The sequence below is a fragment of the Scyliorhinus canicula genome, chromosome 5, assembly GCF_902713615.1.
Source record: "Scyliorhinus canicula chromosome 5, sScyCan1.1, whole genome shotgun sequence".
Taxonomy (NCBI): domain Eukaryota; kingdom Metazoa; phylum Chordata; class Chondrichthyes; order Carcharhiniformes; family Scyliorhinidae; genus Scyliorhinus; species Scyliorhinus canicula.
The window spans coordinates 199,852,121-199,876,608 of record NC_052150.1 but is presented as its reverse complement, the minus strand read 5'-3'; the positions used below and the strand labels follow the sequence as shown (position 1 = coordinate 199,876,608).

At 44.5% G+C, this 24,488-nt stretch overlaps 1 protein-coding gene across 2 annotated transcripts in view; it reads right to left on the bottom strand.

Moving 5' to 3' along the window:
- The window catches only part of larp4b (La ribonucleoprotein 4B), a 154,710-nt gene that overhangs the window by 29,615 nt on the left and 100,607 nt on the right, over nucleotides 1-24,488 (bottom strand). For both annotated transcript variants that reach the window (XM_038798334.1, XM_038798335.1), the window contains exons 13-15: nucleotides 24,168-24,213; nucleotides 8,888-9,067; nucleotides 46-179 (exon numbers count right to left, since the gene is read on the bottom strand). In XM_038798334.1, coding sequence (XP_038654262.1) covers nucleotides 46-179; nucleotides 8,888-9,067; nucleotides 24,168-24,213 — 360 coding nt within the window. The remainder of the gene's footprint in view (nucleotides 1-45; nucleotides 180-8,887; nucleotides 9,068-24,167; nucleotides 24,214-24,488) is intronic.

The following is a 24,488-nucleotide window of genomic DNA, read 5'->3' as shown; positions in this document are numbered from 1 at the left end:
ATACAGGTATTATTGGTATCAACTACCAGAATTTAAATAACTTACTTGATTTCTGGAGAACGAGGTGGTGAAGGAGAGCCCTCAGAACTCACCGGCAGTGAAGTTGGAGGTATGGATGGCAGTGTCTCCCGTGGTATTCCCGAAGGTATAGTGTTAGTGCTTGCATCAACATTTATACTCTAAAATGAAAATGATCAGTATTGTGATCCTCGTTATTTTAGTCCAATGACCTTAGTGGGCATATAGCAAGCTGACTGCCGTTAAGTAACGCAGGAAGGTGACACTGTCTTAGCAGCCATCGTTCTGCTTGGAGTTTAGTTGTAAGCATTAGCCTCAACACCAATAGAATCCTTTCAACTCATAATTGCACTTCAGATAGCTGCACGAGTACTGCATGAACAAATCTGTACTCAATTTCCCTCTGTTAAGATTGCAAGATATGGATATCAAGTCACCAAATGGAAGTGCATTGCAGGTTCAGCATGGCACAGCTAAAAATTAGAACAGACATCAATTGAGTCAGAAAGGCATGGAATGTCTAGACCTGTTAAGTCACAAGGGAGTTTGGAAAGATTGGATAGAATTAATTTTAATGCAAGGGGCCTGACGAAGGAGGCAGATGAATTGAGGGCACAAAATTAAAACACAGGAGTATGGTGTCATTACGGTCAGTGAGACATGGTTGAGAGGGGGAGGATTGGCAGCTCAATATACCAGGATATAGAACCTTCAGGCGAGATAGGGAAAGAGGTAACAGAGAGAGTGTCACAATTTTGATCAGGGAATCAATTACAGCAGTAAGGAGGGACGACATCTTAGAAGGCTCTTCAAATGAAGTCATATGGGTAGAATGATCTCTGGCCACAGAGGGTACCAGAGGATTGGAGGATAGCCAATGTGGTACCATTATTCAAGAAGGGCAGAAGGAATAAACCAGGTAACTACAGGCTAGTCAGTCTGACCTCAGTGGTGGGGAAACTATTGGAACTAATTCAATCTGCATTTGAGAGGAAGCAATCAATCAAGAGTCAGCATGGTTTTGTCAAGGGGAGGTCATGTCCGACCAACTTGATTGAATTTTTCAAGTAGGTGACCAGGTGCGTAGATGAGGGAAATGATTTGACATTGTCTACTTGGACTCCAGCAAGGCTTTCTTAAGGTTCCACTTGGGAGGCTGATAGCAAAGGTAAGGACCCATGCGATCCTAAAGGAAATTTGGCAAATTGGAATCATAATTGACTTGAGTGGCAGGAAGCAGAGGGTGATTGTTGAGGGGTGCTTTTCTGACTGGAAACCTGCGCCCAGAGGGGTTCCACAGGCATCAGTCTTGGGACCCTTGCTGTTTGGAGTTTATATAAATGATTTAGATATGAATGTAGGAGGCTTGATCAGCAAGTTTTCAGATGATACGAAAATTGGTGGGGTGTTAAATAGGGAGGAGGATAGCCTTCGATGGACAGGAAGACATAGACAGGCTGGTCAGGTGGGCTGATCAATGGCAAATGGAATTCAATCTGGATAAGTGCAAGGAGATGTACTTGGGCAGGACCCTGGGAAGCACCGAGGATCAGAGATCTTGCTGCGCATGTACACTGATCCCTTAAGATAGTAGAGCAGGTGGATATTGTGGTTAAGGCGGCATATGGTTTACTTGCCTTTATTAGTCGAGGCAGAGTTTAAGAGCAGGGAGGTTGTACTGGAACTCTATAAAATGTTGGTTAGGCTGCAGCTAGAGTATTGTGTGCCATTCTGGAATCCACATTATAAGAGGGATATGATAGCACTGGAAAGGGTGCAGAGTATGTTGCACGGCTGGAGGGTTTTAGTTATGAAGAGCAATTGGATAAACTTGGATTGTTTTCCTTGGAGCAGAGGAGACTGAGGGGGGGGGGGACATGATTGAGATGCATAAGATTATAAGGGGCATGGATAAGTGAAAGGGAAGAAACTTTTCCCTTTGGTGGAGGTATGAATGACCAGGGGGCATAAGCATAAAGTAAGCCGCAGGAGGTTTAGAGGGGATGTGAGGAAAACGTTTTTTTACCCAGACGGCGTTGAACGTTTAGAACTCGCTGCCTGAATGGGTGATGGGAGGCAGTGACCCTCATAACATTTAAGTAGCATTTAGTTGTGCACATACAATCCCAAGGCATCCAAGGGTATGGGCCAAGTGCTGGAAAATGGGATTAGAATAATTAGGTGGTTGTTTTTGACTGGGGCAGACGTGATGGGCTGAAGGACCCTTTCTGTGCTATATGACTCTGTCAATGTTCTATTTGGAGAATGATACCAAAGTTAATTCTACAAATTGATACTTGCTGATATACACCATCAATCCATGATCTATTAAGCTAAATCTAAATGTGCTTAAAATGATTTCAACAACAATAAATTTATACAACCTAGGTTCTAAGGAACTAGGTGGTAAACTAGTTCCACCTCAGTGTCACACAATAAAAGAACTTGCAATGTATAAAACCTCAAATTTTAAATGCAGTGAGAAACTTCTGAAGTGCCATCATTGCAGTAACAAGAGCAATGTGGAAACCAATTTGGATACAGCCAGCGGTTACAAACGTCAATGATTTACATGAGTAAACAACCTGTTGACAATGTTGACTGAAGGATATACATTCCCCAGAAAACCAGAATTCTTATGCTTTTCTTTTAAAACCGTACGTTTACTTAAAACGCAGATGTGATCTGGTTAATATCAGTAAGAAGTCTTACAACACCAGGTTAAAGTCCAACAGGTTTCTTTCAAATCACTAGCTTTTGGAGCACTGCTCCTTCCTCAGGTGAACAAAGAGGTAGGTATGTTTCAGAAACATGTACAGATAGACAAAGTTAAAGATGCAAGACAATGCTTTGAATGCGAGCATTTGCAGGTAATTAAATCTTTACAGATCCAGAGATAAAGATAATCCCAGGTTAAAGAGGTGTGAATTGTCTCAAACCAGGACAGTTGGTAGGATTTCGCAAACCCAGGCCAGATGGTGGGGGATGAATGTAACGCGACATGAATCCAAGGCCCGGGTTGAGGCCGTACTCATGTGGGCAGAACTTGGCTACAAGTTTCTGCTCGGCGATTCTGTGTTGTCGTGCGTCCTGAAGGCCACCTTGGAGAACGCTTATCCGGAGATGAGAGTTTGAATGCCCTTGACTGCTGAAGTGTTCCCCGACTGCAAGGGAGCATTTCTGCCTGGCGATTGTCGCACAATGTCCATTCATCCATTGTCGCAACGTCTGCATGGTCTCGTCACTGTATCACGCTTGGGGACATCCTTTCCTGCATCTTATGAGGTCGACAATGTTGGCAGAGTTGCACGAGTATGTACCGGGTACCTGGTGGGTGGTGTTCTCACATGTAATGGTGGTACCCATGTCGACGATCTGGCACGTCTTGCAGAGATTGTCATGGCAGGGTTGTGTAGTGTCGTGGTCGCTGTTCTGAAGGCTGGGTAGTTTGCTGCAACGATGGTTTGTTTGAGGTTGCGTGGTTGTTTGAAGGCAAGTAGTGGGGGTGTAGGGATGACCTTGGCAAGATGTTCATCTTCATCGATGATGTGTTGAAGGCTGCGAAAAAGATGTCGTAGTTTCTCCGCTCTGGGGAAGTACTGGATATATCATGGTTAATATCTAATCTGAAAACGACAACGTTCTGTTGGGAAGCAGGAAGTACTGGAACTTTTGCGAACAACTTTACCTAATTCAGCTTCCTTACCAAGATTCACTCATTAACAAGACACTTCCTTCTATTTCCCCTGGAATACCTTGATGCTCTCAACTTGGACCCGATTCTCCATTGGCTGTCGCCAAAATAGTGAAACCCAATTGGACGGAGCATCGGTACTGACGCCAAAATCGCAGCTGCCGCCAATAGCACGGTAGATAGTATTGTGGCTTCACAGTGCCAGGGTCCAGGTTCGATTCCCCGCTGGGTCACTGTCTGTGCAGAGTCTTCGCGTTCTCCCGTGTCCGTGGGGGTTGCCTCCTGGTACTCCCATTTCCTCCCACAGTCCAAAGATGTGCAGGTTAGGTGGATGGTCATGCTAAATTGCCCTTAGTGTCCAAAAAGGTTTGATGGGGTTATTGGGTTACGTGGACAGGGTGGAAGTGAGGGCTTAAGTGGTCGGTGCAGACTCTATGGGCCGAATGGCCACCTTTTGCACTGTATGTATGTGTGTATGTACGTATGCATGCATGTACAGTAAACACAGTTTGCATATTAGCAGGCCAAGGAGGGGCCGTGAGGCCTCGTGTGTACCCGCACCGCCCCGTCATTCGAGGACCTGTCGGACAAGGCATGCTGAAGACTCCGACTGAGCAGAGACAATGCGACTTATCTGCTAGATCATGGCATACCTGGCACTGCTGAGGTATGGGGGAGGACATGGCCATCAAGGTGATGGTTGCCTTAGTGATTTACATGATGGGCTCCTTCCAGGAACCGAACAGAGACCTGTCCGGGATCTCAGACTTCAGTGCACAGGTGCATACGCACAGTCACGGAGGCCCTAAATACCCAGGCAGCTCAATACATCCATTTCAAAGTGGACCGAGCCCATCAGGCCGGCGGCAGGGTTCACCGCCATCACCAGGATGCTGGGGTCCAGGGGGTGATCGATGAGATGCACATCCCCCTACAAACACCTGCAGAGGACAGGCCGTTCTACACCCACCAAAAGGGGTAACACTCTATGATCATGCAGCTGATGTGACCATCAGCTATGCATCATTCACCTGTGCCCAATAACCAGTCAGCGTGCACAAAGCCTTCATCATGGCACACAGGGCAGCATGTGGCGCAGTGGTTAGCACTGGGACTGCGGCACTGAGGACCCGGGTTCGAATCCCGGCCCTGGGTCACTGTCCGTGTGGAGTTTGCACATTCTCCCCATGTCTGCGTGGGTTTCACCCCCACAACCCAAAGATGTGCAGGTTAGGTGGATTGGCCACGCTAAATTGCCTGGAAAAAAATAATTGGCTACTCTAAATTTATAAAAAAAAAATTTAAAAAATCATGGCACACACTACAATTCCGGACATGTTCGAGACGAGTCACACAGACCGATGTGGAGACCTGCAACAACTACTCCCATGTAGTAACCAGGTTCATGATTGAGCGGTGCTTCACAACTTCCGCCCATTCCTCGCCCCCACCCTCTCTCTGGCCAGCCCAGTCCATCCCTCACATCCATCAGACAGAGCACCAAGGCAGGTTGTAACAGTGTGAACAGATTTGCACCCTAGCCTATAACTAAAGTGTGCCTGCACCCGTGCCTACCCAACTAGTGTCTAACCTTCTGGTCTCACGGGTCCCAACACGACGTCTAGGTGGTTTCCCAGGCGGTAAAACAGGCGTGGAGGCAGCCTTCTGTTAGTCCTGTCCTGCCACCAGACTTGATGACCCGGTTCCTGCTCGGGTGGAGTGGTGCTGCACCGTTTTGCCCGCTGCTCACCAAATGGCCAAGGGACGGGACGGATGAGTCCGAGATGCTACAATGTTCCTGCACTTCCCCTGTGCGAGTCACCGGCATGGCTCCCATCACTACCTCTTTCCCTGCCTTGGGGTGCCTGATGGCCCCCAGGCTACTCCATGGGATGGAAGTGAGCGGAGCTATCCCGGGGCTCCCCCGCCACCTGGCTCTGCCAGCCCTGGAAGCCTGCTCTCGTCTCGACCAGGGTCAGCACGCTCGTGGTCATGGAGCACAGAGAGGGGGGCATCTGTCTGGGACTGGGGCACGTCACGCTGTGACTATGCGATCGCCTTCTGGGTTTGTGTCACATCAGCCAGTGACTGCGCCATCTCCCTCTGGGACCGGGCCACCCCAGTGTCTGCTCAACATTGGCCAGTGCCTCGGCAATGCCGCCGACGTTCCCAGCTATGTTCTGCTGTGACTGGGCAACTCTCAGAAGCGTTGTTGCAATGTCCAGGTTGCTCATGCAACATGGTTGCCTGTGGGACGACAACCCTGTCCTACACCTGGATAGAGTGCCCCAGGCCTTGGACATGCTGATCCATAGCCAGGACCGTCGCCCCCAATGCCTCCAGCGTGAACACCACCCGTGAAGTGTTGGCCCGGGTGGCACGCATTGTCACCACCTCTTGCTGCTGCACGTGGTTGGACTCCTCCAATAGCTCCTGCAGGTGCTGGATGCTCGGCGACAACCCCTCATGTAGTCTCTGGCTCTGCGACTGCATCTCCACTAGAGGTGGGACTACCATCCAGGTCGAAACCCATCTGGACGGCTGCTGGTCTCTGGGGTTGGCCTACCCTCCGACCATCCGCCCCCTCCATTGTTCCTACCTCAGTCTGCTGTACCAGATCAGCTGTGTGGTGAGCGGTCAGGTTACAGTGATTGGTGCCGGGGCAGAGTGCTGCTTACTCACTCTGGTCGCCCGCAGGTCGTGCAGTATTTTTCGGCACTGCTGCCCAGTCCTGACAGTGCTGCCCACGGTGCTGTTGGTCTCTGCCACCTGCACCCAGGCACTGAACGGCGGCAGCTGGCAGCCTCCTTCCTGGGCCTGGGTACAAGGTATTCCACGTCTGCTACACGTGTCCACGAGGGTCTCCAGGGCAGCATCAGTAAACCTTGGGGCTGCTCTCCTCGCTGCCATCTTGTTGACTAGGATGGTGTGTGTGTGGGGAGTGCCGTGTGTATGTGTGGCTGCAGCTCATCAGCCTCCTGAGTGTCAATCGCGGAACCAGCGGATCTGACACCGTTTCTCATTAGAATCGATTTGTGTTCCACATGCCGCCGGTGCTAGCCCCTTAACAGTAGCAGAATCAGTCCATGTGCGGCGCCAGTTTTGCTGTCGTGAAAGTCCTTCAATTCTGCGTTGATGTCAACAGTCTCAGAATTGGAGAATCCTGTCCCTTGTGTCTAATTCGCCAATATCATCTCAGTGGGCTGGGTCAACTCATCCCTGCACAAACCATAATTCTTCTAATGTACTGTAGGCCATGTTCTGACCTCACACTTCCACTACCCTAATCCTCTCCAAGATCAATTTCCCAGCGAATTGATTTCATTCAAGTCACTCCTATGATTCCCAATCTTGTGGCTTTGTCCACACCTACATTAAATGATGTTCCCTAACATTATGGACTTGTATTGATCTTACTGCTACGTTCCTCACTCCAAAAAAGCTTCCTTAAAATCCTGTTGACTGTGACTTCAATCTGTGACCCTGCTCAGAATCCATTTCCACCCTTCCGTCCAGCATTTTAAATGTCTCAATGGAAATAGAGAATGCTGGAGATGCTTTGAAAAATATAAATTAGTGCAGTGATGTTTGAGGGCAAAACCCTCCAACTGAGTTTAATAGCCTGTTGTCAAAAATAAAGGTAGGTACATGCCTACCTACATGCCAAGAGAACAATGACTCTTTTGGGAGTCATTGTTCACGTTTTGCTGAAGGTTGTCTTCCCTCCAAAGCTAGTCTTTACCTTTCGGATAATTTTTAGAAATACTAGCCCGACACAAATAATTTTTCACATAATTTAAGGTACCACATAATCCTGGATCCGGGCCAGGAATGCACATTGGGAAAGTAGTTGAAAGAAAAATACTTATGTAATTAGTCCTGGAACTTTGCAAAAACCTGCTTGGCAGGTTACATATCATTCCAACAGTTGACTAGTCCTTACTCATTATCTATGGTTTGAAGGCCCTTAAATACATAAGAACTGGGAGGAATAAGTGATTCAACTACTTGAGCCCGCTCCATAATTAAATACAATCATGGTTAATCACCTCTTGGCTTCAACTCCACTTTGGTGTCCATTCTCCATAACTCTTTAACCCATCACAAATTAAAATCTGTCTCTTTCTTCAAATTTACTCTTGTTCTGACATCCACTACATTCTGGGGTAGTGAATTCCACAGATTCACAACTCTTGAGAGAAGTCATTTCTCCTCATATCTGGTTTAAATTTGCTATCCTTTATCCTATGACCTCACATCCCACAAGAGGAAGCATCTGCTCCAAATCTAATTTTGTCAATACCATCAATCATATCTATCATTCTACGAAACTCGAGAGAGAGTATAGGCCTAAACTGCTCAATCTCTCTTCATAGGACTTCTCTGGAATTAATCCAGTCAACCTCCTCTGAACTGACTCTAATGCAACTGCATCCCTCCTCAAATAAGGGACCAAAACTGTACAGAGTATTTCAGGTGCAGTCTCACCAATGCCGTATACAGTTGCAACAAGATTTACCTACCTTTATACTCTATTTCTTTAGCGATACATGCCAACATTCCATTTCTTTTCTTTATTATCTGATGGACCTGTATGCTAGTTTTCTGCGCCTCACACACGAGGATACCCAGATCCCTCTGCACGGAAGCTTTCTTGCAATTTAGATAAGTTGCCGTTGCATTTTTCCAACCAAAATAGATAACCTCACACTTCTCTACGTTTAACTCCATCTGCCAAATTTTGGCCCACTCAACTAACCTATCTATATCCATATGTAAATCTCTATTTCCTCATTGCAACTTACGATCCCATCTATTTTAGTGCCATCTGCAAATTAGCCTATAGTACCTTCTTATCCCGACATCCAAGTCATTAATATATATTGTAAACAGTGGGGCCCAAGGACTGAACCCTGTGGCAGTCCATTAGTTATATATTTCCATGTACCCCCAAATCTAGATGTCCTCCGAATTCTTGGGTTGAAATCTATCTTTCGGAACAGAGTCATGTACCAGACTTGGTGGATTCTCATCTGCTTAGAATGTAGGCAAGTGCTGTACTTTATTTCTATGGGGGTTTTACCGTATAAACTCAATTCTTGTTTCAAAATGAACCATTCCACGATCTGATCTAGTGTGGTGGTCTTCAAAAGCAGAACTGAATTGCCACAATACCTGTAATATCTGTGCCTTCTCTTTTGGAATTACTTTGACCACATTTGATAGTCTGTTCTCAAGAACCTCTTCAGTCTTCAGGTTGCCTGCAGCTCCAGGCAAAGGAGGAAAGTTTGACAACCCTAATTCAAAGTTAGGTGATGGTGGCTTTGGTGGAGGAGGGGACTGTGCCTGGGACCTCTGCCAAAAAAAAAAGTAACTAGTTTTAATAACAGTTCCCTCCAAATAATGTCAAACGGCAGTCAATTGATCTCAATTTAATTGTCCAGGAATGCACAAACCCGTATTAGCAAATGAATAGGAAAACAAGTTTGCAAACGGCTCCGGTAAGCCTCCAGAGTATGGTACATCACTATTATACTGAGATTTCCCTCAAAAGGCATTGCACATTGTTAACACAAACCGATGTTGGCAATACCGGCAAATTTACAACAACAAAGTTAATCACCAAAATCAAATTTATTAGAAACCATCAGGGATAAATTGAACAGAGGCAGACATGCATTTCTGAAGCATCGTTTACAATCTTAGTTGTGCTAAGGTACTGTACAGCCACGGAAGTACTGAAGTGTAGTCACTGCTGTAATGTAGGAAATGCAGCAACCAATTTGTGCACAGTAAATTCCCACGAACAAGTGATAATGACCAGATAATCTGTTTAAGAAATGTATCCGAGAAAGTAATTGCAAACTTAAACCAAACTTATTTTGATAAACTATCCCTCTCCCTTTGCATCCCCTTTTTCCTCGCTTAAGTGAAATGCAAAAGCAATCTTGCCTCATAAAGAAATGGCTGAGCAACTAATACATGCGTTAGTTCTGTCTTCACAAATAAAGACACAATTAAGATAGCAGAAATGCTGGAAAATGCAGGGTTTAGAGGGGGAGAGTAACTGATGGTGATCAATAGCAGTCGAGAAATGGTGTTGGGGAAATTGATGGGATTGAATGCTGATAAATCCCCAGGGCCTGATGATCTACATCCCAGGGGGTGGCTCTAGAAATAATGGATGCATTGGTGGTCATCTTCCAGGATTCTATAGACTGTGGAACAGTTCCTGCAGATTGGAGGGTAGCTTATGTAACTCAACTATTTAAAAAGGGATGGAGAGAGAAAACAGAGAATTATAGACCAATAAGCCTGACGTCAGTACAGTAGTGGGGAAAATTCTAGAATCCACCATCAAAGATTTTATAGCGGAGCACTTAGAAAACAGTGGCAGGATCGGACAATCAGCAAGGATTTATGATGGGGATATCATGCTTGACAAATCTACTGGAATTCTTCCAAGGATGTAACTGTAGAATTGATGAAGGGGAGCCAGTGGATGCAGTGTTTTTGGACTTTCAGAAGGCTTTTGACAAAGTCCCGCATAAAAAATGAGCATGTAAAATAAAAGCGAATGGGATTGGGGTAGTATATTAAGATGGATACAAAACTGTTTGGCAGACAGGAAACAAAGAAGGAATTAACGGGTCTTTTTCAAATTGGCAGCCAGTGACTAGTGGGGTACCGCAGGGATGGGTGCTAGGACCCCAGGTATTCACAATATATATTAATGATTTAGATGAGGAACAAAATGTCATATGTCTAAATTTGCATGTGGGTGAGAGGGTGAGTTGTGAGGAGGATGCAAAGATCCCTCAGTGATTTGGACAAGTTGACTGAGTGGGCAAATGAATGGTAGATGCAATATAATTTGGATAAATGCAAGGTTATCTTACAGCTGGGTCAGAGGGGTCGACTCCCAATGGGTCAGAATAGAGGAGAGGTCACAAGTAGGAGGTTGGGATTGAAGGCACTAGCAACAGTTCCGCTCCCAACGGCTCCAGGGAAATATCCGGGAGTCCGGTACTAATAGCTTCGTTGATAATTTGGAGGCAGTTTTGCCAGCACTTTGGGTTGGGGGCAGGGCCGAGGGAAATGCCAATTCAGGCGAAACCATAGATTTGAGCCAGGACAGTGGAATGGAAATTTTTGGAGATGGGAGGAGAAAGGAATTAGGACACTAAAAGATTTGTTTCTTGGAGGTCGGTTTGCAGGATTGAAGGAGCTGGAAGCAAAGCATGGGCTGGAGCAGGAGTAAGTGTTTATATACATGCAGGTTCAAGACTTTGCTAGAAAGGAGATACAGAGCTTCCCGGTAGAGCCGGCCACCACATTGCGGCAGGAGGTGCTGACAACAGGGGGACTGGAGAAGGGGGTAGTGTTGGCGGTTTACAGGGCTAATTTGGAAAAGAAGGCATCGCTGGATGGGATCAAGGCAAAGTGGGAAGAAGAGTTGGGAGAGAGGTTCTGGTTTGATGTGCTCCAGAGGGTGAACGCCTCCACCTCGTGCACGAGGTTGGGGCTGATACAGCTGAAGGTGGTATATAGAGCGCACCTCACAAGGGCGAGGATGAGCTGGCTCTTCGAATGGGTAGAAGATGTGTGCGAGTGTTGCGGGGGGGACCACATTCATATCTTTTGGTCCTATCCAAAGCTGGAGGACTACGGGAAGGAGGTTTTTAGGGTAGCCTGCTGGAATTCTTAACTCTTGAGAAGGTCAAATTTGAACTGAGTGGAAGGATGGAGGGGTTCTACAATTCATTGGCGTTATTCATTATGCACTTTTTAGATTAGATTACATCGAACATTGGGGGGGGGGGGGGTTGGGAGGAGGGGGACTGACTATGTATTAATGGTGACTATGGGCAATTCCTGATTCCTTTTTGCTATTTATTTATGTTCGCATGCGGGATGTTGTTTGGGGGTTTGGTGGGAGGATGGGACTGTTGTTATTGATATGGGGATTGACATTGCATTTGTTACTGCTTATTGTTTATTGTTGGTGGATGTAAATTTGGGAGAAAATGTGAAAAAGGAGAATAAAAATATTTATTTAAAACATGCAAGTTTATCCACTTTGGTCCCAGTGAAAGATGGCAGATTATTATCTGAATGGCCATAAATTAGGAGAGGAGAAACTTGCAACAAGACCTGGGTGTCCTCGTACACCAGTCACTGAAGATAAACATACAGGTACAGCAGGCGGTAAAGAAGGTTAATTGCATGCTGGCCTTCACTGCGAGAGGATTTGAGAACAGGAGCAGGGATATCTTGCTGTAATTATACAGGGCCTTGGTAAGGCCACACCTGGAATAGTGTGTGCAGTGTCAGTCTTCTTATCTGAGGAAGGATGTTCTAGCTATAAGAGGGAGTGCAGTACATATTGCATGAAAATATTCATTAAAGTTTCTGCCAACTTGGCTTTACTTGGAATACATTTTGCAGCTTGCATCCTCAATGGTTTGCGTAGTATTTAGGGGAAAACTGGATATTGCATAGCTTTGATAAAGTATTGTCATAAATGCTTTATGAGCATCTATGTAACATTCTATTATGTCGGGAAATGTCTTGACAGTAATTTCCTGCAGGGTCAACCTGAGCAGTGTTGCTTACTCTTTTAAACTGCAACGGAGAAATCTAACCTTTCACTGACTCAGTAATTGTGGATGAGCAGTTTGAAGGTAGTGCTGAAAGAGCACTGCAAAAAGGCACATCAAGGAGGTTGTTAATTGGTTCTATCAGAGGAAGGCTCTAAAAATACAGTCCGTCGTGATGCTCTTGATTGGCAGGTTTAAAAAAACTGCAGTTATTTTTCTTAGAAGGACGCAACCATTGAAAGCACTTCAAATGTTGTTACGATTATGAATATAGATCAGAGCCATTCAGGTTCAAATGTCTTCATGCAGTCATTAGTACATGGAATACAGAAGGATATCCAAAAGAATAATAAAAAGTCAGAAATTGGAGTGCAAGAGAAAATCAGCAATAAATATAAGAGAACAGTAATAGCTTTGACTAGTGTATAAAAATGAAAAGAGTAGCTGAAGCGTTGCAGAGACTTGAAAATTAATAATGGGAAACTAGGAAATGGCAAAATATACTTTCAACCATTCTGTACCTATATTCACTGGAGGAGTCATAAAAAGCATCCCAATCGTAGAAATCAAGAGGCATGAGGGAAGGAAGAACTTAAAACAATCACCACCACCGAAGGAAAAAGTACGAGGTAAACTAATGAAGCTGAAGGTCAACCAGTCTCCAGGACCCAATGTCCTGCTTCAGAGGGGCTTAAAAGAGTAGCTGCAGTGATCAGATTCATTAAGTGCAAGCTTCCAAAATTCCCTATATTTGAACGGTCCCATCAGATTAAAAAATAGTGAATTTAACTACTCTATTCAAGAAAAGAGTCAGAAACCAGATTATAGGCCAGTTATCCTAACCTGCATCACTGGAAAAGCACTTGAACCATTATTGGTAAGGTACTTACAGGACATTCGGAAGCACGGCTTTGTGAAAGGGAGATCATGTTTGGTAATTTTATTTGAATTTTTTGATGATGCAACAAGCAGACTTGATAAAACCAGTTCATGTAACATGTTTGGATTTCCAAATGTCATTCAATAAGGTGCCACATTCAGTGTCAGGGTCATTCAACAGCATAGAACATACAGTGCAGAAGGAGGCCATTCAGCCCATCAAGTCTGCACCAACCCACTTAAGCCCTCACTTCCACCCTATCCCCGTAACCCAATAACCCCTCCTAACCTTTTTGGACACCAAGGGCAATTTATCATGGCCAATCCACCTAACCTGCACATCTTTGGACTGTGGGAGGAAACCGGAGCACCCGGAGGAAACCCACACAGACACAGGGAGAACGTGCAGACTCTGACCAGACTGTGACCCAGCGGGGAATCGAACCTGGGACCCTGGCGCTGTGAAGCCACAGTGCTAGCCACTTGTGCTACCCCTAATGGATGGAGAACTGGCAGACTAACAGGAAACTGTTAAGATAAATACATAATTTTCAGTAGGCAAACTGCAATTATGGAGTGTCACAGGGATCAAGAGTGGGGCCTCAACTATTTGATATCCATATTAATAAATTGACTGAAGGGATTGACTGGATTGTAGCCAAATTTGCAGATAATACAAAGAAAACAAGTAGAGGGGAATAGAAAGTCTAGGAAGGGATATAGATGGGTCAAGTGATTGGGCAAAAATGTAGCAGTTTGAATATAACAAGGGAAAATATGAGTTTGTCCACTTCGGCAGGAAGAATAGAAAAATAAATTATTTAAATGAAGAGACGCAGCAAATGCTGTACTATATCTGTGCAAAAATCACAAAAAGCTAACTTGCAGGTTCAGAAAGACAACCAATGGAATTTTACCTTTGTTGCAAGGGTGTTTTTGAATATAAAAGCAGCGAGGTGTTGCTACATCTGCTTAGTGTAGCCTGATGGGTATCCCTGAAGACACCAACAAGGCCGATGGTTAAAAAGGCTGCATCAGCACCAACTGCTGCGATCTGCAGCGAAGAACAAGTGCACAGCCAGGGCGTGAACACAGGAGCGGATTGGACAGTGGCTGTTACTATGCCTTGAACAGTCATTGAACACAGACCCCAGTGTCATGCTCCTGCAAGAAATATGGCACCTGAGAGAGACACGATTCCTTGGATATTCGTGACCAAAATTATTGATTTGTGCTTGTTCTGCGAGGACTTAACTGGAGCATGGTCAGTTTCAGCAAGATTTGTACAAGGAGGAAACATGGAGCGATGACCTGCAGGAACAACCAATTTAAGAAACAGCACCCTGGGTCTGGGACTCAAGGACATTGGACAATCCACCATGAGGGAGTCCTGATCACCCTACCTCTCAACAAGTGGTATTTAGGTTCAAGTCAGAAGTTTTGATAGTTTGTTATACACCGTTTAGATACTTTGTAACAAAAACAGACAGCATTTTATACTTAGCGTTTAATAGGGCTGATACCTTTTGTTGTGGAGTTTTGATCTTTTATGGTAACCTTGTACGGTACAATAAGCAGATTATTGTACGATAATTTGAGAGTTCGAGTGTTAGTTGACCCAAGTTTGAGGTGCAACAATAGGATAATTGATCAGATCATACCTGGAGTATTATATAGTTTTGGTCTCCTAAGTATACTTGCACTGTAAACAATTTATAGTAGGTTCACTAGAGTGATTTCTAAGGAAGAAAGAGCCTGTACTCATTGGAATTTAGATGAGATGAGAAGAAATGGCACTGGCAAGAACTTGTTTTGATTGTCCACAAGCATTTTTGCCACAACAGTTTAATGTTTTATTTGGTATTTCCAAGCAGAGAGCACCTTCAGAGTCACTTTAGAAATAATTAGATATCCGGGCCAATGAGGACAATGGAAGACATTTCAAAAATAGCTGAAGGATCTGACGTTTTTCAAATGATTTAATTTAAAATTTGATATTATTCTGATGAAAAACTGAATTTATGATTTTAAAAAATTATTCTGGTGAAATTCAGACCTTTTAAACACAAATCTACATAGCAGCTTAGTTGCGTCAGATTTTGTGGCCGTGGTTCCTATCCACTTCATGTGCTACATCCCTTTTGTCTGGGTTAGCGAAAGATATGCCAAGGACCACGCTGTTTGAGAGAATCCTCCCTCCTTGCAAGTGAAATTCCTGTCCCATCATAGTGTTAGGCAAGTTTGTATTTCGCTTCGGACTCAGTGGCAAGTGCCATCACTTTGCCACTAATTGCAAAATCTGACTACACTTTAAGAGGGAAATCTATTTGGTTCAATCCAGCAGAAAACTGCCAAATACATGTGCTGAATGACTGTGCTATAAACTTGTTGCATTTTGGGATTCATCTTAAAGTGAATCTTTTATTTAAATAGTCAAAACCCCAGCACAACACTATTTGAACAAAGTTCTCAAATTGCTTTGCCAGCTGCAGGGTGTTACACATGGCAAGTTTAGTGTTCAAACCATTTCCAAATTAGGTGGAGGCAAATTTGAAGTGTGTATAATCTGCTGAACTCATCTGTGTACATTTTTCCAGAAATTAAATTTCAGCAAGTTAGGAGAACCTCTCTCTGCATCCAGCTTACACTTGACCTATGTTTGGAAATGTTTAATGTTGCCCAGAAAAGTGGTTTCTGATTCGAGCAACAAAAATCACCTCAATAAAAAAATCAATTCAATGTGTCAACGTTAAAATGAATTAGTTTAACCGAGGATAGGCAAGCTGCTTGCAGTAGTTGAATTAACACTAAACTGCTGACTGGGCGCGCAACAAACGAAATAGAAGGACTTAATTATTTGTAATGACACAGACCAAGGATGAGAGCAGCCATGGATAATGAAGCATCTGGAACCAGTAATTGGGGGTGACAGTGGCATTGTGGTCGTGTCACTGGACGAGTAATCTAGAGACCCAGGAGGATGGTCTGAGGACACATTGAAAGCCTGGTGGAATTTAAATTCAATTAATTCAGACGTCTGGAATTAAAAACCGGTGACCATGAAACTACAGATTGTTGCAAAAACCTATGTCCTTTAGGGAAGGAAAATTGCCATCCTTACTCAGCTTGGCACACGTGACTCCAGACCCATAACAACATGGTTGACTCTTAACTTTGCCCACTGAAATAGCCTGGCAGGCCACAAAGGCAATTAGGGCAACATATCAGTCTTTCCAGCGAAACCTGTACCCCATGAAAGAACAAAACAAAAGGCTTCCATTAAAACTGAAATGCTCGAGGATATTAAAAAGGGGCAGTGCAGACTGCAGAACTTCAAATAAATCTCGACAGAAATGAACATAGTCACGGTGAATTGAAACATCTCCAGTATACGAAGTGTGATCTATGCCGAGTCAATGAATATTATGTCTGCGTGGGAATTAAATGTGTACGTCAGGAATGTGGGTAAAGTACAGATTTAAAAAAATTAAAAGCTCAACATAGAAAATAGGAGGATGTCATTCAGCCTTTCATACCTGTTCCGCCATTCACTATCATCCAACTCAATGACCTAATCCCCCTTTCTCCCCAATATCCTTTGATCCCCTTCGCCCAAAGTGCTATATGTAACTGCTTCTTGAAAACATACAATGTCTGGCCTCAAATACTTCCTGTGATAACGAATTCCACAAGCTCACCACTCAGGGTGAAGAAATTTCTCCTCATCTCTGTCCTAAATGGTTTACCCCGTATCCTCAAACTGTGACCCCCTGTCTCTGGACACATCCACCTTCAGGAACATCAAAGAAGTACAGCACAGGAACAGGCCCTTCAGCCCTCCAAGCCTGTGCCGACCATGCTGCCCGTCTAAACTAAAATCATCTACGCTTCCAGGGTCAATATCCCTCTATTCCCATCCTATTCATGTATTTGTCAAGATGCCCCTTAAATGTCACTATCGTCACTGCTTCCACCACCTCCTCCAGCAGCGAGTTCCAGGCACCCACTACCCTCTGTGTAGAAAAACTTGCCTCATACATCTCCTCTAAACCTTGCCCCTCGCACCTTAAACCTACGCCCCCTAGTAATTGACCCCTCTACCCTGGGGAAAAAGCCACTGACTATGCACTCTGCCTGTGCCCCTCATAATTTTGTAGACCTCTATCAGGTCGCCCCTCAACCTCCTTTGTTCAAGTGAGAACAAACCAAGTTTATTCAACTGCTCCTCATAGCTCCATACCAGGCAACATCCTGGTAAATCTCTTCTGCTCACTCTCTAAAGCCTCCACATCCTTCTGGTAGTGTGGCGACCAGAATTGAACACTATACTCCCAAGTGTGGCCTAACTAAGGTTCTATACAACTGCAACATGACTTGCCAATTCGTATACTCAATGCCCCGGCCAATGAAGGCAAGCATGCCGTATGCCTTCTTGACTACCTTCTCCATCTGTGTTGCCCCTTTCAGTGACCTGTGGACCTGTACACCTAGATGTCTCTGACTTTCAATACTCTTGAGGGTTCTACCATTCACTGTATATTCCCCACCTGTGTTAGACCTTCAAAAATGCATTACCTCACATTTTTCTGGATTAAACTCCACCTGCCATCTCTCCGCCCAAATCTCCAAACGATCTAAATCCTGCTGTATCCTCTGACAGTCCTCATCGCTATCCGCAATTCTACCAACCTTGGTGTCGTCTGCAAACTTACTAATCAGACAATCCTTCCTGTATCTACCCTGCCTAATTCTATTGGAATTTAGTTTCTATGAGGTTTCTATGAGATCCCTCCTCATTCCTCTGAACTCGTGAATATAATCCAAACCAAATCAACCTCCTCATATGTCAGTTTTGCCACCCCAGCAATAAATACCGAGAATATCACAAGCAAACCAATTTCTCAAAGACAGATATGGAGAAACTGGTAAATTATTGAAACAGTGAAAAGCTGATGGCAGAGGCATTGGAGGGCCAGAATTTCCAAGCAATGCCACAGCTAGTTGGATTGCCACTCCTATTTACTTACACCGGAATGCAGTTGCACATTTTGTCCAGCCTTGTAACTTTGGGCCGGCAGAGTGAGTTATAATATGAGAAAACGTGAGATTGTCTATTTTGGCAGGAAAAATAAAAAAGCATATTATTGCAATGGTGAGACGTTGTCGAGCTTGGAGATGCAAAGGAGATATGGGCGTCCCTGTGCATGAAATACAAACGGCTATTATGCAGGTACAGCAAGTAATTAGCAAAGTAATTCGGAAAGTTAATAGAGTGTTATCATTTATTGCAAGGGGATACAAAAACAAGAGTGAGGGAGGTTATGCTTTAGTTATTCAGAGCACTGGTGAGACCACATCTGGATCACTGTGCACAGTATTGGTCTCTTTATTTAAAGAAGGATGTAGAACATAGAACATAACAGCGCAGTACAGGCCCTTCGGCCCACGATGTTGCGCCGTCCTGTGAAACCCCTCTAAAGTCCCTCTACACTATTCCCTTATCGTCCACATGCCTATCCAATGACCATTTGAATGCGTTTAGTGTTGGCGAGTCCACTACTGTTGCAGGCAGGGCATTCCACGCCCTTACTACTCTGAGTAAAGAACCTACCTCTGACATCTGTCCTATATCTATCTCCCCTCAATTTAAAGCTATGTCTCCTCGTGCTGGACATCACCATCCGAGGAAAAAGGCTCTCACTGTCCACCCTATCTAATCCTCTGATCATCTTGTATGCCTCAATTAAGTCACCTCTTAACTTTCTTCTCTCTAATGAAAACAGCCTCAAGTGCTTCAGCCTTTCCTCATATGATCTTCCCTCCATACCTGGCAACATTCTTGTAAATCTCCTCTGTACCCTTTCCAATGCTTCCACATCCTTCCTATAATGTGGCGACCAGAACTGCACACAATACTCCAAATGCGGCCGCACCAGAGTTTTGTACAACTGCAACATGACCTCATGGCTCCGAAACGCAATCCCTCTACCAATAAAAGCTAACACACCGTACGCCTTCTTAACAACCCTCTCAACCTGGGTGGCAACTTTCAGGGATCTATGGACATGGACACCAAGATCTCTCTGCTCGTCCACACTACCAAGAATCTTACCATTAGCCCAGTACTCTGCCTTTCTGTTATTCCTTCCAAAATGAATCACCTCACACTTTTCTGCATTAAACTCCATTTGCCACCTGTCAGCCCAGCTCTGCAGCTTATCTATGTCCCTCTGTAACTTGTAACACCCTTCTTCACTGTCCACAACTCCACCGACTTTAGTGTCATCTGCAAATTTACTCACCCATCCTTCTACGTCCTCCTCCAGGTCATTTATAAAAATGACAAACAGCAACGGCCCCAAAACAGATCCTTGTGGCACACCACTAGTAACTGGACACCAGTCAGAGCATTTCCCATCAACCACCACTCTATCTTCTATCAGCTAGCCAATTTCTGATCCAAACTGCTACATCACCCTGAATCCCATGCCTCTGTATTTTCTGCAATAGCCTACCATGGGGAACCTTATCAAACGCTTTACTGAAATCCATATACACCACATCAACTGCTTTACCCTCATCCACCTGTTTGGTCACCTTCTCGAAGAACTCAATGAGGTTTGTGAGGCACGACCTACCCTTCACAAAACCATGTTGACTATCGCTAATCAAATTATTCCTTTGCAGATGATTATACATCCTATCTCTTATAAATCTTTCCAAGACTTTTCCCACAACAGAAGTAAGGCTCACTGGCCTATAGTTACCGGGGTTATCTCTACTCCCCTTCTTGTACAAGGGGACAACATTTGCTATCCTCTGGCACTATTCCTGTAGACAAAGATGACTTAAAGATCAAAGCCAAAGGCTCAGCAATCTCCTCCCTAGTTTCCCAGAGAATCCTAGGATAAATCCCATCCGGCCCAGTGGACGTATCTATTTTCACACTTTCAGAATCGCTAACACCTCCTCCTTATGAACCTCAAGCCCTTCTAGTCGAGTAGCCTGTATGTCAGTATTCTCCTCGACAACATTGTCTTTTTCCTGTGTGAATACTGACGAAAAATACTCATTTAGCACCTCTCCCATCTCCTCGGACTCTACGCACAACTTCCCACTACTGTCCTTGACTGGCCCTACTCTTACCTTAGTCATTCTTTTATTCCTGACATACCTATAGAAAACTTTAGGGTTATCCTTGATCCTACCTGCCAAAGACTTCTCATGTCCTCGCTTGGCTCTTCTTAGCTCTCTTTTTAGAGCCTTCCTAGCTAACTTGCAACTCTCAAGCGACCCAACTGAACCATCACGTCTCATCTTCACATAAGCCTCCTTCTTCCTCTTAACAAGTGATTCAACTGCTTTAGTAACCCATGGTTCCCTCACTCGAACACTTCCTCCCTGCCTAACAGGTACATACTTATCAAGGGCACGCAGTAGCTGTTCCTTGAACATGCTCCACATTTCCATTGTGCCCATCCCCTGCAGTTTTCCTCTCCAGCTGATGCATCCTAAGTCTTGCCTCATCGCATCATAATTGCCTTTCCCCCAGCAATAACTCTTGCCCTCCGGTTTATACCTATCCCTTTCCATCGTTAAAGTAAACGTAATCGAATTGTGGTCACCATCACCAAAATGCTCACCTACCTCCAAATCTAACACCTGTCCTGGTTCATTACCCAGTACCAAATCCAATATGGCCTTGCCTCTTGTTGGCCTATCTACATACTGTATCAGGAAACCCTCCTGCACACATTGGACAAAAACGGATCCATCTAAAGTACTCAAACTATAGTGTTTCCAGTCAATATTTGGAAAGTTAAAGTCCCCCATAACAACTGCTGTCAGGAAGGAGTTTTAGAGAGCCCAATTATATTTTCGTAAGCAAGGATGCAAAGGATATAAATGTGTTGGAAAATGTCCAGAGATGGTTTACTAGACTAATACTTGGAATGACCAGTTTGCTGATGAGGACAGGGTGGACAAGCTGTAATAATAATAATTATCTTTATTATTGTCACAAGTAGGCTTACATTAATACTGCAATCAAGTTACTGTGAAAATCCCCTAGTTGCCACCTCCGGCGCCTGTTCGGGTAGAGGGAGAATTCAGAATGTCCAATTCACCCAACAGCACGTCTTTTGGGACTTGTGGGACGAAACTGGAGCACCCGGAGGAAACCCACAGACACGGGGAAACATGCAGACTCTGCACAGTGACACAAGCAGAAATCGAACCTGGGACCCGGGCGCTGTGAAGCAACACTGCTAACCACTGTGCTACCGTGAAGCCGTTGTAGGCTAGGCTTGTACTTAGAGTTTAAAAGAGTAAGAGGTGACTTGACTGAAGCCCAAGATCAATGAGGGATATTGACAGCGTGGATGTAGAAAGGATATTTTCTGTTGCAGGAGGATCTAAAACTCGGGGCCACCCATTTAGGACAGAGATGGGAATTTCTTTGAGGATCATGATCTTCGCAGAGCTGGAGCAGGTTTGAGGGACTGAGTGACCTAATTCATATGTTTGTAGTCTGGGGCGGCAGGGTGGCACAGTGGTTAGCACTACTGCCTCATGGAACTGAGGACCTGGGATTGATCCCGGCCCCAGGTCACTGTCCGTGTGGAGTTTGCACATTCTCCCCGAGTCTGCGTGGCTCTCACACCCACACCCAAAGATGTGCAGGGTAGGTGGATTGGCCACGCTAAATTGCCCCATAATTGGAAAAAAAAAGAATTGGGTACTCTAAATTTATTTTTAAAAGCTGTTTGTAGTCCAGGGTCATTATTACCCAGGAGTTAGATGTGGTTTCAATTCTTAATTCTTCCAACTTTTCCGATAAGAAAGTCAGAAAAATCCAAAGTCTCCAATTTAAATCAGATTATGGGGGGGGGGGGGGGGGGGGGTTCAGTGGAATAACAGCAAAGAACATTGACAGTTTCACTATCATTACTACTGCGAAGTCCACATCAATACCTTTACATGACGGGAGAAAGATTGTGCCGAGTAGAACAGTGCTCCCTTACTTTGGTTTTACGTGGCACCTGTGATGCAGAAAAGCATCCCAATGCATTGCATTTAAAACTGTAATTAGACAAAGATGAATGAGTGCCAAAAGGTACATGTTAAAAGGGGTGACTGGAAATTTAGGCAAGGGATGGATTTTAACATGGATCCAAAATGCACGGTGGTTAGCAATATTGCTTCACAGCGCCAGGGACCCGGGTTCGATTCCTGGCTTAGGTCACTGTCTGTGCGGAGTCTGCACGTTCCCCCCGTGTCTGCATGGGTTTCCTCCGGGTTCTCCGGTTTCTTCCCCCAGGTCTCGAAAGACGTGCTATTAGGCGAGTTGGACATTCAGAATTCTCCCTCAGTGTCCCTGAACAGATGCCGGAGTGTGGAAACAAGGGGATATTCACAGTAACTTCATTGCAGTGTTTATGTAAGCCTACTTGTAACACTAATAAAGATTATTATTAAAAGGATGCGATGAGATTGACTGCGAATCCCAGAATGCAGGGCCAAAACAGATTAAAGACACTGCTGTCAAATGTGGGACAGGGAGAAGTAAACGAGAAATAATTGTAAAATAGTTGAAAGAACCAGTTACTTTTCTCTGAAGTGGATTTAACATCTGGGTATCATAACGACGTTACAAATTGCACTGGACGAATAAATCAAGTTAGGAATTGAAATCCTAGCATTATTTTGTTTTCCAATTTAACATACCAATCACCTACCCTGCACATTGTTGGGTTGTGGGGTGAGCCACGCAGGCAAGGGGAGAATGTGCAAAATCCACATGGACAGTGACCAGGCCCCGAGATCGAACCCAGGTCCTCGGTGCGATGAGGCAGCAGTGCTAACCACTGCCGCCCACGAATGCATAATTAATGGTGCTGGGAGGAAACCTGACCAAGCCGGGAATTGAACCTGGGACCCTGGCGCTGTGAAGCAACTGTGAAGTATAGTGCTAACTACTGTACTACCGTGCTCTCTGAAGAGGTCTGTTAAGAATGTCATGGCAATTAGGAATAGGAAATATACAGTTAGTTTTGCCAGATACCAGCAACAAATAAGTTCAATTTCATGACACGTAAATATGGAGGAATCAAATATTTAAGCTTCTCTGGGGCAAATTTGTCGTCAGGTCAAAACTGTAGGAAGCTTTCGACTCCAAGGACGTACATGTTATTTTATTATTCAACCTGTTTTAAGATTACAGTAAGAAGTCTTACAACACCAGGTTAAAGTCCAACAGGTTTGTTTCAAACACGAGCTTTCGGAGCACGGCTCCTTCTTCAGGTGAATGGAAAGGCTTGTTCCAGAAATGTTTATATAGACACAGTCAGAGATGCCCCGGAATGCGAGCACCTGTATGAAGTAAATCCCACTGACAGATACCGAATGCTGCACAGAAAAATGACTGGTTATTTTTCATTTTTCATTTTTCTGTGCAGCATTCGGTATCTGTCAGTGGGATTTACTTCATACAGGTGCTCGCATTCCGGGGCATCTCTGACTGTGTCTATATAAACATTTCTGGAACAAGCCTTTCCATTCACCTGAAGAAGGAGCCGTGCTCCGAAAGCTCGTGTTTGAAACAAACCTGTTGGACTTTAACCTGGTGTTGTAAGACTTCTTACTGTGCTCACCCCAGTCCAACGCCGGCATCTCCACATCATGTTTTAAGATTAACACTGCTCAATGCTTCAAGATTATAAATAGCGAAGGTGTTTGGAATCAAGATTGGAAACTGTGGTGCAAACCTTTGCATACCACATGGGGACAAAACTGCATTATGTCCATAAACCACTGGAACTACTTCCACCCCCTCTCAGGTTCAGTCTAAGTTTTGAATGGGATAGTTCAGTTACTCCAGAGCTATAAGCTCCAACCAGCACCCTTTTACAGTGGCTCCACCATATTAAACCTCAATGACAGTCAGTATTGAAAACCTCAACATTAAAATTTCATACCATAAACTTGTCTTCCCTTTTCTTTCTGTATCCATATGAATTCTTCCTGGATAAAAAAATAAAATTCCATAAGGACTGATGCAAATCACCATCTCCTACATGTTTTCCACATCTTCTACTCATCAGATCATAAATGGTCCATCTTTAACATGCTTTGTTTGACAGAGGGAGTTAAATAAGTTACTCTTGCTAGATTCCTTGATACATCCCATTGTTCAGGGATTTAAAAATCACAAATTTATTCGGGGAATTTCTTACTTGCGTGGTTTTTGATGGGGGAGGGGTGGGTGAGAGAAAACGGGGATGAAAAGACACGCCAAG